This window comes from Protopterus annectens, chromosome 3.part1, assembly GCF_019279795.1.
Source record: "Protopterus annectens isolate FY-2018-M chromosome 3.part1, PAN1.0, whole genome shotgun sequence".
NCBI classification, from domain to species: domain Eukaryota; kingdom Metazoa; phylum Chordata; order Ceratodontiformes; family Protopteridae; genus Protopterus; species Protopterus annectens.
In genome coordinates, this window is record NC_056732.1 from 1,149,401,205 (window position 1) to 1,149,416,367 (window position 15,163).

General features: G+C 38.6%; 1 protein-coding gene across 1 annotated transcript in view; it reads left to right on the forward strand.

Annotated features, from left to right (window-relative positions):
- Nucleotides 1-15,163, forward strand: part of COL22A1 (collagen type XXII alpha 1 chain) — a 2,341,282-nt gene that overhangs the window by 626,741 nt on the left and 1,699,378 nt on the right. Inside the window, exon 5 of the mRNA XM_044067281.1 lies at nucleotides 1,974-2,085. Coding sequence (XP_043923216.1) covers nucleotides 1,974-2,085 — 112 coding nt within the window. The remainder of the gene's footprint in view (nucleotides 1-1,973; nucleotides 2,086-15,163) is intronic.

The following is a 15,163-nucleotide window of genomic DNA, read 5'->3' on the forward strand; positions in this document are numbered from 1 at the left end:
GGATAGTGAATCATGAAGTGCAGTGCATTAGCAAGGAGGAAGTAAGGATAGCTATGAAGAGGATGAAGAACAGAAAGGCTGTTGGTCCAGATGACATACCTGTGGAAGCATGGAGGTGTTTAGGTGAAATGGCAGTGGAGTTTTTAACTAGATTGTTTAATGGAGAAAAAGTGTTTTGGTACCAATTTTTAAGAATAAGGGTGATGTGCAGAGCTGTAGTAACTGCAGAGGGATGAAACTGATCAGTCACAGCATGAAGTTATGGGAAAGAGTAGTAGAAGCTAGGTTAAGAAGGGAGGTGATCATTAGTGATCAGCAGTATGGTTTCATGCCAGGAAAGAGCACTACAGATGCAATGTTTGCTCTGACAGTGTTGATGGAGAAGTACAGAGAAGGTCAGAAGGAGTTGCATTGTGTCTTTGTGGATTTAGAGAAAGCATATAACAGGGTGCCTAGAGAGGAGTTGTGGTATTGTATGAGGAAGTCAGCAGTGTCAGAGAAGTATGTAAGAGTGGTACAGGATATGTACGAGGGTAGTGTGACAGTGGTGAGGTCTGCGGTGGGAGTGACGGATGCATTTAAGGTGGAGGTGGGATTACATCAAGGATCAGCTCTGAGCCCTTTCTTATTTGCAATGGTGATGGACAGGTTGACAGATGAGATCAGACAGGAGTCCCCGTGGACTATGATGTTTGCAGATGACATTGTGATCTGTAGTGAGAGTAGGGAACAGGTGGAGGAGACTCTGGAGAGGTGGAGATATGCTCTAGAGAGAAGAGGAATGAAGGTCAGCAGGACTAAGAATATATGTGTGTGAATGAGAGGTAGGATAGAGGAATGGTGAGGATGCAGGGAGTAGAGGTGGTGAAGGTGGATGAGTTTAAGTACTTGGGATCAACAGTTCAGATTAATGGTGAGTGTGGAAGAGAGGTGAAGAATGAGTACAGACAGGATGGATGAGTGGAGAAGAGTGTCAGGAATGATTTGTGACAGACAAGTACCAGTAAGAGTGAAAGGGAAGGTCTACAAGAGGGTAGTGAGACCAGCTATGTTATATGGGTTGGAGACAGTGGCAGTGACAAAAAAGGCAGGAGTCAGAGCTTGACGTGGCAGCGTTGAAGATGTTAAGATTTGCACTGGGTGTGACGAGGATGGACAGGACTAGTAATAAGTATATTAGAGGGTCAGCCCAGGTTGGAAGGTTTGGAGACAAAGCCAGAGAGGCAAGATTACGTTGGTTTGGACATGTGCTGAGGAGGGATACAGAGTATATTGGGAAAAAGCTGCTAAGGATGAAGTTGCCAGGTAAAAGGAAAAGAGGAAGGCCTAAGATAAGGTTTATGGATGTGGTGAGAGAGGACATGCAGGTGGTTGGTGTGACAGAGCAAATGCAGAGGACAGGAAGAAATGGAAACAGTTAATCTGCTGTGGCGTCCCCTAATGGGAGCAGCCGAAAGAAGAAGAATATTGTCTCAGGTCTCAAATCTCTGTAGCAAATAATATGACTAATGAGTTTCTCCTTACATTTTTCTCCAAGTCATGTTACTGTTTTTCATTGCACTCAACTATGAAACATATGTTCTAAACTTTTCTTATTACATTTTCACTCCTTTGTAGTGTAATATGATTCTTTGTGATTTAAAATATCTGTGCTTGATTTTTGAAAGATTGTACTTGAGGAGTTTTTCTCCCCGGGCCTCTGCTGAAAATGTGCACTTTCTGGCCCAGTTGGACTTTCCTGATAAACAAATTTTAGATAAATAAATAAATAAATGTATTTGCATAAACAAAATTCCAAAAAGGTGCTTCTCATTCTGAAATTACCTGTACCTTGTTTTGATATGTGTGTTCAGTCTTGTAAATCTCTGACTCTGTTTTTAATTGCCTATTTGCTCTCTTGTTTTTTGTGATGTTTGAAGGACATTTTTTTTTAACATAAGAACATTTTTTAAGTGCTGTAACCTTTTTGACAGGTTTTGACCTAATGAAGCTGTTCCATGTCAAAGAGATTTTTCTAATGAAAGAAGATGGAGGACAAAGTTCCTATGTACGGCTTGGATCTATGCCTGCTGTTAAGTTTACAGAGTAAGCAATTTCATTTTATTGTGGATATATATTTTTTCTATCTTGTGATGAATGATGAAATGAACATTAGCACTGCCTTCAAGTATGTGTGAGAGGAATAATTTAGACTAATAAGTGCTTCGACATTGTTAATGTGAAAATATCTGTATACTGTGATTGCTATTTTTTAGCTCAATCAGTGTCAAGTTTCCGAGCGATGCAATGCAGTATATACTATAGTACATACAGTATATACTGACAGTGCAAGATAGAGTGCAGGTAAAATATCAAACAATACAGAAGCAGTATGTTGATATACAACAAGAAAACAGCCAGAGACCATTTCATATGCAGACGAGTGACAAGGTATAGATAGCTATGCTGTTAAAATTCAGAGCATATATGCTGTGTACCAGAGTTATACACTAAGACTGAAGTATAACACAGGTGGGTACATTAATAGAGCCTGTACTGCCATCAGTGGTATGTTGTTACAACTGCATATGTCAGACAGTTCTCCATACATCAAGGAATGCAGACACCTTTACACATTGTGCTTGTTACCAGTTCCTATGCACAAGCTAATGATGATGATTATCTCATTTCAGGTTTTGTAATCTGTGAGTAGAATGAAGTCCACATGAGATGACCACTGAGAGATTCTTAGAGAGCTAAATGGCATGTTTAACTCTGCATTCACTTATTTTAACCAAGACAAAATACTGGTAGTAGAAGATGTCAAACAATCTATATATTTTTTTTAATTTTTGTAATTAATTAACAATAGTAGAACACTGATCCAGATAGACTATTTTTCCTCTTCAGCCCAGTGAGACAATAAACATAATACTGTAGATTGATATTGAACAAGTAATGTAAGTATAAAAACATGACAACATTTATAGATTCATAGGATTCATAGAAGTTTCAAGGTTATTTACTCACAGGATCCTTAGTGCCTTGCTGACACCCACCTTCAGGCTTTACCACCTTCCCCAGGGACAGCAATAATAGGGAGTGGTGATGGGAGGTACTGCCAACCATGCAAGGAGAAGTAGGGCAGTGGATGTATGACTTGTGCCAGCATAGCTATCTGAAATTTTGTAAATAATTATATGTCATTTGTATATCAAACTGATTTGTACAGATGCTTGTGCTAAAAATCTGTTTGTGTGATTTGCCTGTGTTAAAATGTATCAACAGATCACCCTGCTGGAATGAAAATAAATGTACATGTATTATTGTAACTCAATTAAATGTATACCTTCTAATAGAGGATACTGGAACAGCAGAGATTAACCAGATAGCTTAATTTATGAAAAATAAGGGAAATGTAAATGAGCTGTTAAACTAGTAAAATGTAACCCCACAGTGCTGAATAGAACCGGAGACAGAGGTCTGGAAGAAGCCTTGGTTCATTAGATCAGTAAAAAGTGGGGAAGCCTCAGGCACTGCCATAAACATTTAGATGTGTATTGTAGCCATCTATGCTAAGTTCCTGTCTCAGCTTCAAAGAGGGATACTGTGAGAACCTAGAGTTGGGTGACCAGATGAGGTCATACTGCAAGCCATGTCGGATATTATATTATACAAGGAGTCATTTTTGAATATGGGGTATTCTGTTTTGGGGAACCTGACTACAAAGACTGCTCATGTAGAGTCCATCAGGAATATACTGAAGCTTAGTTTAGACACTGTTTTTCTTTATTTACATACATCTGTCCATCAGTGTTATTTTTAATATTTCCTGTGAATTGAACTCTGTCATATACTGTAAATATATATTCAGTATTTTCATGTAATTCTTCTTCTTCTTCTTTCGGCTTTTCACAGTTAGGGGTCACCACAGCGGATAACCTGTCTATTCATGATTGGCAGTGGAGTTTTACAGTATTATTTATTATTAAATATATTTAAAACTTTTATTGTGACTGGTCCTTGTAGAAGGTATTTAACCTTTGGCAGTGCTTATATTTTTTGGTGATACTGTGTGAGCTACTCCAGAAGGCCTAGCTGTCTTGGTCAACTACTACCATTTGTATTAGTATTAATATTACACAGTATAATTGGACACCCTTTGTTAAGGGCCTTAAAGTAGCTAATTGTGGAGAGTTTGGTGCAGGTGATAACTACCTTATACTCTGGGCAGAAGAGGATACAGCAGATAAATCTGTACCAGTCTTTCCCAAGAGTGTGTGTGTATGTGTGAAAAATAGAAACTCACAGTGTGTGTGTGTGTGTGTGTGTGTGTGTGTGTGTGTGTGTGTGTGTGTCATCTACTTATAGGAGGGACACCAAGCACTAGGCTTACAGAAAGAGTGCTGGAGGTCTTGACTTGGACACTCGGCTGATGACCTAACCCTACGGCTGTACCAGTTGGGAGTCTTACTGGGGACCTGGAGGGACACAAATAGAGAGATCCAGACCCCACACTGAGTGTGTTCCCTGTGTGTCCTTAAGGTAGATTGTGCTTGATGCAGGGAAGTCTGCATCTGGAAATACTGAGTGTATCCATTTCTATTCCAAGTGCACATCCCTCTCCAGTGTCAGGGGTTAGGATTCAGGCTCCTTGATTACTGGCTCACTGTGGGGACATCACACAGGGGATCACATTAACGTTACAGTGCAAATCTCCTAAGATATACATGGATACTGGAGTTACAGTAATGAATAAATTGTCCCACTGCTGTATACTACCAGTACTGATTTTGTATATCTGAATGCAAGCTGTGATAGGACACTGTATAATGTGTGTACATAAAAGAAAGGGGAGTGAGAGAGTGAGTAGAGAGAGAGACATAAGAATATGCTTATTGACTGCGAATAGAATGGAAGGCACAGAGGACTGAGTACGGTTTATAAATGAGCTTAGAGAAAAGGGACCAGGGACAGAATATTAATATTAAATGCACAGAGACTTAAGAAGGATGGGAAAGAATATGAAGAAAGTCCATTTCCTAAAAACCATTCTCACCCTGGAATACATTGACATCTGTGTAGCAAAGTGAATGAGACATGGTTTAAAATAGTGGAGAACACTCCTGCTGGGCAGGGCTATAACACATTCCACACATTTAGACCAGCTACTGCACAGGAGGGGAAAAAAGGTGGAGGTGTATCAATCTACATCCAGAAGAAACTCACATCAAGCTTGGTAAAGCAGCATGATGCAGTAGAGCGTCTTCATGTCCAAAGAATAGTTCCATACCATATATTAGCTAGCTAAAGAGCTCCCTCAACACAAGAAAGCCACAATGCCTAGGTGTAGAAGTAGGATCACTCAGTATTAAACTCAGTCCAATTTTCCTAGGTGATCTAAACTATTCAGCTATAGACTGGAGAATGTACAACACCACTATTGCACAAGCATAGAGATTCCTGGACTTTGTCAATACAGATGCACTGGAACAATTAGTCAGAGAACCTGCAAGTTAGAATAACATCCTGGATCTTATTCTTACTAATGCGGCAGCATCTTACACCATCCCTTGTGTATCTTTATCACTTGTTAGGGCTGACAGTGATGCAATTTCCTTCAAAAGACATGCATCTGGAGTATTTCTCCCTGGGCCTCCGCTGAAAATTGGCTTCGTTCCAAGCCGGACATTCCAAATTAACAAATGTTAAATAAAAATAAATAAATAATGAAAAACAGAGATTCCTTTAACTAAGGTATCTTTAAAAATTTCTTTAAGACAAACTACCTTCTTATTGATACACTGACAAGTTTCAAATCCTCACCAAACCCAGTTAACTCCACTGAATATGTAGAAATGTACACCACCACAGTCCACCAGTAAAAAGATGAATAGATGCAGCTGTACCTCCATAGGAATAAGTGCAGGGAACATCACAGAAACAAAGCCACATAGAGGCATCATAATATCAGCAAGCTTTATAATAAAAATAAATTAATTTTGACCAAAGGTAAGAGGAGTAATTCCCAGAATGCTAGAGTCCTTGTCATTGAAGTAAACAAAGAACTCAGGAGCTTAATAAAATCCAACAAAGTGAAGTTTGTGGCAAAATAGCTACCAAAGCCAAGAACAATTGTAAGGCATTTTTAGTTCTCTTCGTAATGTCAAAAGCACAATGCAGCAGTGTACTGAGCTGATTATGAACTATGTTGACTACACAGAGGCTGAAGATATAGCAATCCTTCTGGGTGATACATTTAGTTTTAACTTTACCCATTTCTCCCCGTCATCTGTCCTTCTAGAAATACCTGGAACTGGCTGACCTCCAGCTATCACACAAGCTATCACACAAGACCAAGTCATAAAAGTACTATCAAAAATACTACATCGATGGGCCCCAACAATATCCTTGGATGCATCACAAATAAATCCAGTACACAAGGCCATTGTTGAAAAATAGTAGATATCAGTGTGAAATGTATTTCATGTGGTAGGTAAGAAGGGAGAGGGGAGAGAGACTGTGATCTCAGGTTGTAGTTTGTACTTTTTTGTTAGTCTGCTGGTTCAGCAGGGAAAAGATTCCTTCTTTACATATATATATATATATACTACTATTAGAACTTTATGTATTATATACTTTTCTGCAAAATTTGTTGGAATTAACAAACAGTACATTTCTTTCCTCAGGAAAATTTGTTTTTATTACTGTTGAATTCTCTCTTGCAATGTTATATTCCCTATAAGCTGTATTTCTTAAGTGACCTAGTTGTATGTAATGTATTAGTAGATAGTGGAGCTTTTCTCCTCGGGCCTCTGCTGAAAATGGACTCGTTATCCAGCCAGACTAGCCCGGTCAACAAATGTAAAATAAAATAAATAAAATAAAATAAATATGGTTCTACCTCACATAAACGAAACACCAAAACACCGACAATGCAATCACCGAAACCACATAACCGACAGTACAAAAACACGAAATTCCACATGCCCGACAACGAAATAACCGACGGTACACAAACACGAAACCTCATACACTTCACACACCACAATCAACAAACAAAACACATTCCCCGTCCAAAAACCACATACACAACACAAGCACACCAAAATCCCTACAAACCCACACTAAACCTCACATACACAACTACCTACAACCCTAACCCAAACCCTAACCCTAAGGTCCGTCACTACCGCACACTTACCTGACCTGCTCCCTAATCCTAACTCACTTATCCCGCCCCTAACCCAAACACAATCACTACCGCACACTTACCTGACCCGCTCCCTAACCCTAACTCACTTATCCCGCCCCTAACCCAAACACAATCACTACCGCACACTTACCTGACCGCTCCTAACCCTAACTCACTTAACCCACCCCTATCCACACTTACCTTACTCGCACCCTAACGTCTGTCACTACCGCATACTTACACAGCCTTTTCCCATTTCGGCATCCTCGGCGTCGGTGCTTTCATCCGTCGGGTCGATCTTCTGCTTGTCGATCTTCTAGGTCCTGTCGTGTCGGTCTTCTGCGCTGTCGATCTTCTGGGGCTCGCGATTTCCGTGTCGATGTTCCGGCGTGTCGTTGAAGTGAGGTAGAACCATATATATATATGTGTACATATATATATATATATATATATATATATATATATATATATATATATGTGTACATATATATATATATATATATATATAGGTCTTCCTGAAAATGCCAAAAGTGCACAATGCTGACGACGAGAACACCGACACCAGAAGATCGACAATGGAGAAGACTGACAGTTGAGAATCCCGACACTGAGAACATTGACATGTTAAGGTAAGTGTGTGGTAGTGACAGACATTAGGGTAGGGTGTGGGTCAGGTAAGTGTGCGATAGCAACTGACTTTAGGTTTAGGGGCAGGTTAAGTGAGTTAGGGTTAGGGTGCGGGTAAGGTAAGTGAGCGATAGTGACGGACCTTAGGGTCATGGTTTGGGTTAAAGTTAGTGCATAGATAGTTGTGTATGTAAGGTTTAGTGTAGGTTTGTAAGGTTTTTGGTGTGCTTGTGTTGTATGTGTGTTTTTCAGGAAAGGTATCTGTTTTGTTGATTGTCGGGATTTTGGTTTGTCGGGCATGTGACTTTTCGTTTTTTTAACTTTTTTTTGTCGGTTTTTTTCATGTCAGTTATTTCGTTGTCGGTGTTTTGGATTGTTGGTGTTATCAGGTAGACCCATATATATATATATATATATATATATATATATATATATATATATATATATATATACACACACACACACACACACACACACATAAGGGTTTCTACTAATACGGTGCATTTTTGTCATACTAGTAACCATTTTGCTTTAGTTAAGACAGTGCAGTGATGCTCTTTAAAGGCTACATATACAAATGTTTATAGCAATAGTCTGTAGGGAATCAAGGTTGCTTTTTTCTTAGGCATTTGCTGCTATGGGGAAAACATATTCTAGGTGGGTGAGCAAGACTCCCTTAAGAATTGCCATTCTATCTTCAGATGAAAGGAAGTGGGAGATCTGTTTTGCCCAAATGAATAAGTAAACTGATAATTTCTGATTTGGTTTTATTGACAAGGCATTAGAAATTGAATGCCTGACTAGCCATATTAAGTTACTTATTGTAAGATGTGGTTTCAATTTATTCTCCTTTTGAAGGACTGATGAAAGTCTATTTGGTGACGGGCAGCATAGTTTTTTTTTTTTTTTTTTTTTTATTGAGCATGAGTTTGTTATGGCTAATTTAGTTAAAAAGTTGAGAGGCATATTTTTCAGCAGTGGATTTAATGCTGTAGACATAATGACTAGTTATAATGACAGAGATGTATTTGCAGGAAAAGTTTTGTACTGTGCATTATGTTTCTTCTATACATAACTGTCTGCACTTTGTCTAGAATATGATGCCAAAAGCAAGTTTCTTAAGTGGGAATATAGGCAAATATTTGGCCAAATGACTGCTCAGGAAATGTTTTAAGCAGTCATTGTTCTGCGAGGATCTGTCTTCTCTCACTAGAAATGGGGCTGTGTCTTCTGTACACTGCTACTTATTATACGTTCCATGTTTACTGCACCTTGAGTGAGGTTGAAACCTTCCTCACAGTGAGCCTTTTCTTCTGCCTGTTCTGTGGTCTATTTCTCAGCTGACTTACCAGTGTCAGAAACCAGGTGAACTGCATTCAGTGATGCGTCCTACTCCTGTAGCTTTATTCGTTAACTTTGTTTGCGTATACCACTTTTTTGTCTTTGTTACAGTTGTGTAATCAGTCTAAGGACAATAATTCACATTGTTTTGCTGTTTCACAGAGTAAAGGCTGTTCGGTGTGCTCCCCTTATATTATACACCTCCTTAAAAGCACAGACTGCCCTGTTTATCTTTAGTGTGCCTTGATGTATATCTTTAACACTATACAGCACATTGCACAGATTACCGACTGCCTTGTTCTTCTTCAAGGTGCCTAGGGTGCCTCAGATGTACCTTTCATATTATAGATCACCCCAAAAGGATCAAGGTTGCTCTGTTCTACTTCAGAGCGCCAAGGCCGTATTGCTTTGTACCTTCCATTTAATATAATACCTTGTATGGATTACTGACAGCACTGTTTGGATTCAGGGTGCTCGGAGTGTCTTGAGGTGTTCCTTTTGTATAATTCATCACATTGCAAGGATCATAAACTGCTTCTGCTGGGTGATACCAGTGGCTGCCATGATGTGTGACTTGACATGTGAATATATTCTCCACACATTCCCTACTTATTCACTGCCATGTTGTGCTGTCACCACTCATAATGCTGCTGGAATGAGCATTGCTGTGAGTGTCAGGTCAGTACTTCATAAATGTTCCTCTGCAGCACAACTAATAGATGCCGACATCAGCAACAGTACATTGCGGTGTTCTGTATCTAATGTTGGTGTATTTTATGTGCATAGCATATGTATTTGTGCTCTGTCATTTACACATATAGCTAAACAACTTCTAACATTTTTTGCAGAACAATGTGAAAGGACTGTATTAGCTGTCTTCTTACTGACATTCTTATTAATAATTTTGTGTCTCTAGTCATTGTTTTACAGTTATTTGTACCTACAATAAGGCTTGATACATTTTCATGTGAACACGTTAATTTACCTGGGTAACAAATACATCATTGTTAAATTATTACTCTACTCCAACATAAGATTACAGGCTGTGAATGCCTATACAGCATTCATTTAAAGTGAAAAGAGGTGGAATATATAACAAAAAAATAACATTTTTTTTTTTTTTTTTTTTTTTGCTATGGACAGATTTATTATGGCTATCAGCTCCATCTAGAGGGACATTTCTTTAATTTTTTTTTCTGCCTGGGCCGATCTTGAAAATAATCAAATAAGTGTTCTTGGGAAATAAACAATAGCGCATACATTTAGCTGACCTTCACTTTATGAAAAATGTTATTTCACATCACATAATAAAAATATCTTCAAACTGATTTGAGAGATTTATTTTTTTTAATCACAGTAAATGAAAGGATGTACCTTACTTTGAAATGTTGCTGATGTGCACAATTAATGGATGTAAACATGACAAAAAAGAAGCTATTTTGGTAGTATCTACGATTAAGGGATGCAAATGTGTCAACCCAACCCCCCCCAAAAAAAATAAAAACATTTTGGTAGTGCGTAAAATGTTTGGATGCTTACATATAACACAGAAGTCTGATTTGGTGGTGTGTATATCATACAAGGCTAAAATGCCTTTTTTGTATTCTTCCAGTTAACACCCATAGCTCCTTATGACATCCAGATATTTTCTGAGTCTGTATTTCTTAACAAAGTGAATCACCAATTAATAATAAGCAGTATTAGAAAGTGCAAGGTGTAATTAACAAAGTTATTCTAAGATTGTTAATCTCAGATGTTTTGCAGCTGAGAAACTAACCGCTGATTTCCCTTTATTATTATTCATATTTATATATTTGCATTCATGTTTTCGTAACTGAGAGACCTACATGTCATTAAGGGGAATAGAGTAAAACGCCTTGGTGTGAGAAAGAAAAGTGCATTATCAATGTGCAATTACAGTACACTATACTGGAGAGATTGGTAGTTATTTGCTAGTAATTATGAAAATATTAACTATTTTCATATCCACATAATATTTCTAAACGAGGGTGTCTTACAAACGATTAGATGACATCTGTTGAAACCACAGATGACGCTAAAGAAAACTGGGATTGATATCTGCACTCTGTTTTGTGCAGCATGATAGGTATTCATGGTTATATGTATTGTTAATTATATAAATCCCAGTTCTTCATATTTCTGTAAATATCTTAGTAGCCATATACAGTACATAGAAAGGAACTTGTTGCTGTTATATGGGAGGAAATTCTATAGAACCCTCAAATTACAGGCCTATTGCCATATTATCCCCCTTATCCAAGATACTGGAAAAGTGTATACATAGACAAATCCTAAACCACCTCTTAGAGGCAAACCTAATTACACCCACAGAGCATGGTTTCTAACCCTCGCACAGTGCTACTACTGCCCTCCTATCTTTCACACACAACACTGCCCAAGCAAGAGATGATAATAAACTCATATCTGCTCTATTCCTTGACCTATCCAAAACATTTCATACCATTTTCCATCCCATCCTCCTAAACAATCTTTCCAGCCTACAACTCTCTACCTCCACTACCTCATGGTTTAACAACTGCCTCTCAAACAGATATCAGTCTGTCAGATGACAAACATCCTTCTCCCTATTCCATCTTGTTAAGACCAGAGTTCCACATGGTTCTGTTCTGGGGCCCCTACTTTTTAATATATTTACAAATAACCTCCATGTCTCCTGCCTCCTCTCTACCTTAATACAGTACGCAGACGATTCCACAGTTATTAACACCTCTGACTATATACAAAATCCCCACACTGTCACTGACAATCTCTGCACCTAGTAGAACAATGGATAACTGAAAACAACCTGCTTCTCAACCCAAAAAAGACCAAGCTGCTCTATTTCCTTCCAAAAAAACCTCAATCCAGCTAAAGACAACTTCACCATCTCATCCTCAGATAATACAATAATCACTACCTACTGAAACACCAAATTGCTTGGCTTTACTGTAGATGACCAGTTAAAATTTGACCTACATATCTTAAACTGTATCAAAAATTCCAATCAAAAACTAGGTCTTCTATATCACAACAAGAAATATATACCTAACAAATATAGACCTATACTGGCTGAAACATTTATTCTACCATCCCTGTTGTATGCTGCTCCCGTACTAACCTTCAAAATAATCTGTTAACCAAATCAGAAACCACTTATAACAAGATAGACAGATTCACAGCCAGTAATAGCTACAAATCCATCATTGTATATCCCTGAAAAGCTTAAGATGGCCTGCACTCCCCCACTTACTTCAAATATAACAACTACAAACTGCCCACAGCATCCTAAATAGCCCCAACTCCTGGCCTGCCCTTACATCCATATTTATACCCTACACACCCAATCGTGACCTCAGAAGCACACAACAAAACCTTCTGCAGGTGACCAAGCCAAACAAAAATATTGAAAAAAACTTTACAATCATTCAATTGCATACTCATGGAATAAACTTCCATTGTCCCTTTGCTCCACTACCAAAAGTGTCAAATTCAAAAAGCAACTGAAAATTCATTTCTAACATGCCTGGATCTGTACTTGTCAGGAAATTACCTAATGACTTTTTCTTCTCTCAATTAACATATCTGTCTGGTATCTACTTAAAATGTTTACATATATTACTCTCTCTGCAGTTATTACCTATGCTATTAAATGCATCTTTGTTGTACTATGCCATGATGTTACTACATTTTTTTTTTATTTTAGGCATTGCCACATTCCTTGTAAATAACTTAATGCTAAACCAAATTTCTCAAACATATTGTTACTGCATTCTGAAAATACTGTACTTTTGCCTTGTGTATATTTGTATTGTATATTTCTATCTGTTTTTGTACTGTGAAGTATTGTAACAACTTGAATCGTTAGGTTTTTCCTGGAGCTTTTCTCCTCGGGTCTCTGCTGAAAACGGGCTCTCTGGGCCCAGTTGGACTAACCCGGTTAAGAAATGCAAAAAAAATAAATAAATAAATATGAAAGCTTGTGTCTAGCCATAAACCAATGTAAGTTGAAAATTTACCTCCACATTGTACAGTTTTCAAGATATGACAATCTGTACTATTCAATTCAAAGCAGACTTTTTACTGATAGCATTTATGTTTATTTTGTGATTGATAACTTATTGTTCATAAAATGTATACATTTCTTTGTAGTACGCCTTTTATGCTGACTTCCCAGAAAATGCTCTGGAATGCATGGATGTGTGCAGGTTGTAAGGGGTGTGACATTACATGTCACATGGGTATTAATGAGTTAATGGATGTAAAGATGCCACACTAAAAACACCTGCCTTAAACAATATAGTTTCTTTACATCCTAAGTGTGTCTCTTCCACTTTTCAGAAAAAATGGTTGCTATTGTGAAGATTTTGTTAGAAACAGTGATGAAACAGTGTAGTACTTTTTAGCTGGAGTGCACAGACAGCATGCAGCTATATTTAAAAATGCGCTCTTAACCTTGCAATGACACAACCGAGAAGACAGGTATGAGATTCATAATATACAAACACAGTATTTATTTTGTTAAGCATACCTTTATCACATGATTCATTCATAATGCAAGTTTTAAATTTGGTATGCTGCACTTATAGAACCTGTATTATGATTTTTTTTCTTTTATTTAAACCAAATATTTATTATCTGTCTTCAAGACTGGCCCACAGACATCTTGGAGGGAAAAAAAGAAAATCCAACATCTTGAAAATATCTGGGAAGTTAAAAAAAGAAAATATTGCAAAAATGTCATTTTAGGCAGTAGTAGGCAATTGTTAGTTCATAGGTTCATAGGTTCATAGGTTTATACTAGGCTATCTGCCCTAAGGCATTTATAAGCCTAGCCCAGAGTTTTGCGGCTTGCGCCACCCCTTATATGAAAAAAATACTGTGCCCATTAGTTTGTTGTGCCTCTGTCCAGCAGTGACACAGAGATGATTCCCGGGGTAAACCTACGATCTCCCATCCACAGGTCAAGATTTCTCTTGAACAGAGCCAGCGAGGTGCTCTGCCTCACATGGACCAGGATTCTATTCCACAGCATAGGGAGTCTCTGAGTGATAAATCTATCCCTCCAGCACTTCCTATTTATATCCGTGCTAAGGTTTAAGTCGCTTGCTCTAGTGGTTCTGGTGGATTTGGATTTTTTGAGGTGGAGCATGTCCATTAATTCCTGGTTGGACATGGCCTTGTACGTCAGGCACATGCCACCTCTGAGCAGACGGTATGTGACTGAATAGAGCTGGAGTTTCTTCAATCTGGCAGCATATGACAGATTTTGTAGTCCCTTTATCCTTTTGGTGAGGTACTTTTGGGGTCTTTCCAATTGCTGCAGATGTCGAGTGAGATACATCCCGAATGGGGCATTGTACTCGATCATTGGTCTGATAAGTGAAGAGTACAGGTGAACAATGACCTCTCTAGATCTGGATGTGAATCCCTTCATGATCAGATGGGCAATGTAGAAGGTCTTTCTAACCACTTTAGCAATGTCAAAAGAAAGGCCACTGTCAACCTGGGTCCCCAGGTCCCTGATAACCTGCTCTGTGCTTAGAGGATTGCCACCTATGTGGTAGCTTGGGGTTACCTTGTTTTTCCCGAAGGGTATGACTATACATTTTTTGGCGTTTAACTTCAGGCCATGGCTCTGGCACCAGCTATCAGTTTCCGTGAGTCCCCTCTGAAGGATATCCGTGTCTGATGCACTTTCCACTATGGCGCCCAGTTTGCAGTCATCTGCAAACTTTGTCAGCCAAAGTCCTCCCATGTTGGACTGTACTTCTGAGAAGTAGATGCCGATCAATAGGGGGCCAAGGACCGAGCCCTGTGGGACACCACTTGTGACCGGCTTGGAGTCTGATATAGCGCCAGCAACTCTAACCCTGTGGGTTCTGTCCTTAAGCCAGTTTGCAACCCATCTTGTGACATATGGGTTTACATTTAAGTTGGTAAGTTTTTCTACAATACCCGAGTGGGGTATTGTGTCGAAAGCCTTTGCAAGGTCAAGGTAGG